Below are 2,642 nucleotides of genomic sequence, written 5' to 3'. Positions count from 1 at the left end.
GACTGCCCTTGAACCCCCGCTTTGAGTACAACACGTACAAAAAAAATATGATAATAATTTTTACACGGATTCTAGAATCAAATGAAAACCCTTTCAATTTTTCTTATAAGTCTATAATAGATATTGTCTAAAGTTCACTTTGGCCGAGTTACTTTCTATATTGTTCTTTTTAAAATTTCTGCAAAAAAATTTAAAAAATTATTGACAGCCATTAAGATTTGTACAACCCAAATGAGATTTTTGAAATGTTAAGTTCAAAACCTTGATAATTTATTTTCAGTTAATTTTACGATTTCTTTAAAATTAGAAATTTTTTTTAATTTTTAAAACAATTAAAATACTAATTTTATTTTTCCCCTAATGAATATAATCAAATTTTTTGTTGTAATTTGGTTTGTAAAATCAAATATAAATATTTATAACAAAATAAATGGAATTATACTAAAGCAAATTGAGAATAGGAAGTATACAGTTTTCAACCTAAATAAGAAATATACGCAAATACAAATTACTTGTAATGAAAATAATAAGAAATTATGTTGTTTGCTTGTGAATAATATTTTGAATGAAACTATTTCTAATGAATTTGGGTATATAATTATTGATTATGCTAACAAATCCACTTATAATATTATTGAAGAAATAGAAAAATTCATAAAGAAGATTACATCTACTTTAAGCATTGACTACATTTTATTGTCATACTCACAATATGAATATAGAGAAAGTAATAGTATCGTGAAAAAAATTATAGAAAAATTAAATCAAATAAATGCTAAAAGAAGAGTTAAAAAGAAAGGAATTGAAATTTATTATGAGAATATCTATGCAGCGGATGGTTATTTTGACAAAATATTATTGGAAATAGAAAATTTCAATTCAAAAAACGGATATAAGTTTCGTGAACCAGAATTCATGATAAGTTACAGCAGAAACGAAGACGATATTAGTTACTATTTTAGATTATGCGTTATAATACATAACATGTTTTATTTGTTTAAATTCGATATAAACGATCTTGACAATAAAGAACTTAATACTTTTGCTGAAGTAAATACAAGAAATATGGGTCATCACGATGCAAAAATACTAAAAAAAATATATGAGATTTTCAACGTCAATGATTTGTATCATATTGAGGCAAGGGGCGAAATTAGATGTTTAGAAATTTCACGCAACAAAATCGAAAAGATAATGCCTAAAAAATTCAAAATAGAGGTACACTTAGACTCTATAAGCTTTTTTAATGGATATACAAAAAATTCTGTATATTTAAAAAATGAATCAAACAAGGACGATGGTGAAAAAAAATTTATAAACAATAATTTTTTTGATGAAATTAAGAAAATATTGGAAAAGATTAATTTTATAGCAAATACAAAAGATTATAAATGTGTTGAATTTTTTTATACTTTACTAAAAAATTACAACAAAGTTGAATTTCTCATAATGAGAATAATGAACAAACAAGAAACTGCATTAAAATTAATTTTTAATTTTATTATTAAACATATGTACATCGTAGAGGAAGATGAATTGGATTACACAACAGGTGAGATAATATTTAGATCAAACAATGAAGAAGATAATAAAAACAAAATTATAAAAAAATTATCATATAGATTGTCAGGGCTTCAATTTTCAGATTGTTATTTAATAAAAATTTTCCTACTTTTGGAAGCAGAAGAATATATTAATAAAAAAAACATAAACAACGAATATATTTGGAAAATATTAATAGATATAAATGAATATATACAAGAGAAAAATAATGAAAAGATATCTCGTTCAGATAGAAATAGCAGATGTATTAATATCGTAAAAATCATAAAGGAAGTAGAAAATTACCATATCCAAAATATTATAAAATATAAAAACGAAGTTTTGAAAAATGTATGCAAAATGACATCATTATTTACAGGATTGGCTAGTTCGCGTTTTGTATACAAAGATACCAAGGAAGATTTCATAAGAAATGAAATTTGTGAAAACTTTCAACTTGATGGAAATGAGATAGAGGAAAAGGCCAATATTATAAAAAATAATCTACAAAAAAACACAGATGAAGATGAAGAATATGAAAAAAAGAGAAAGTTAAAAGAGCAAGAAACAAAAAAAATAAGAGAAATGTTAAAAAACTCATCATTAGATTATGATTTAAACATAATCAAATCAAATCCCTTGGAAGAAGAGCTTAAAGATATTTTCGACGAAGATATTAGAACATATTATGAAAATGAACAAATAAAAAAAGGAAAAATAATCATCGAAAATATATTTAATGAATTTATAAAAAAAATGAAACACAAGAAGAATTAATAAATGATTATAAAAATGAAATAGAAGATGATTTTATACAAATTTTGAGAAATAATATAGAAGTTAGATTAAGAAAACAGGCCTCGATTGAATTACCTAAAGCTTTTAATAATTTATTCGAAAGTGAAATGAAAATATGTCACGTAGAAAAGGTAAAATTAAGAAAAATCTTTCAAAATGTTAAAATGATGTTAGATGAAACAATAATTCTAGAAATATTGAACAAGACCGAAGGAATTAAAATGCACGAATCATTTACTAAAGCTTTAGATGCCTTTAAATAATCAATTAAATATTTTTATTTTATTTTCTAAGCTGTTTTA

The 2,642-nt window shown here is 23.0% G+C and overlaps 1 protein-coding gene across 1 annotated transcript; it reads left to right on the top strand.

The window, feature by feature from the left end:
* Window positions 1-360: 360 nt before the first annotated feature.
* Window positions 361-2,319, top strand: VNE69_03380 (uncharacterized protein; the record flags this gene model as incomplete). The annotated part of the gene is made up of 1 exon (XM_065473244.1): window positions 361-2,319. One exon carries the CDS (start codon window positions 361-363, stop codon window positions 2,317-2,319), a length of 1,959 nt encoding a protein of 652 aa, XP_065329316.1.
* Window positions 2,320-2,642: the final 323 nt, after the last annotated feature.

Source organism: Vairimorpha necatrix, chromosome 3 (assembly GCF_036630325.1).
Source record: "Vairimorpha necatrix chromosome 3, complete sequence".
Taxonomy (NCBI): Eukaryota; Fungi; Microsporidia; family Nosematidae; genus Vairimorpha; species Vairimorpha necatrix.
The sequence above is the reverse complement of the archived record's forward strand: the minus strand, read 5'-3'. Positions and strand labels throughout refer to the sequence as shown.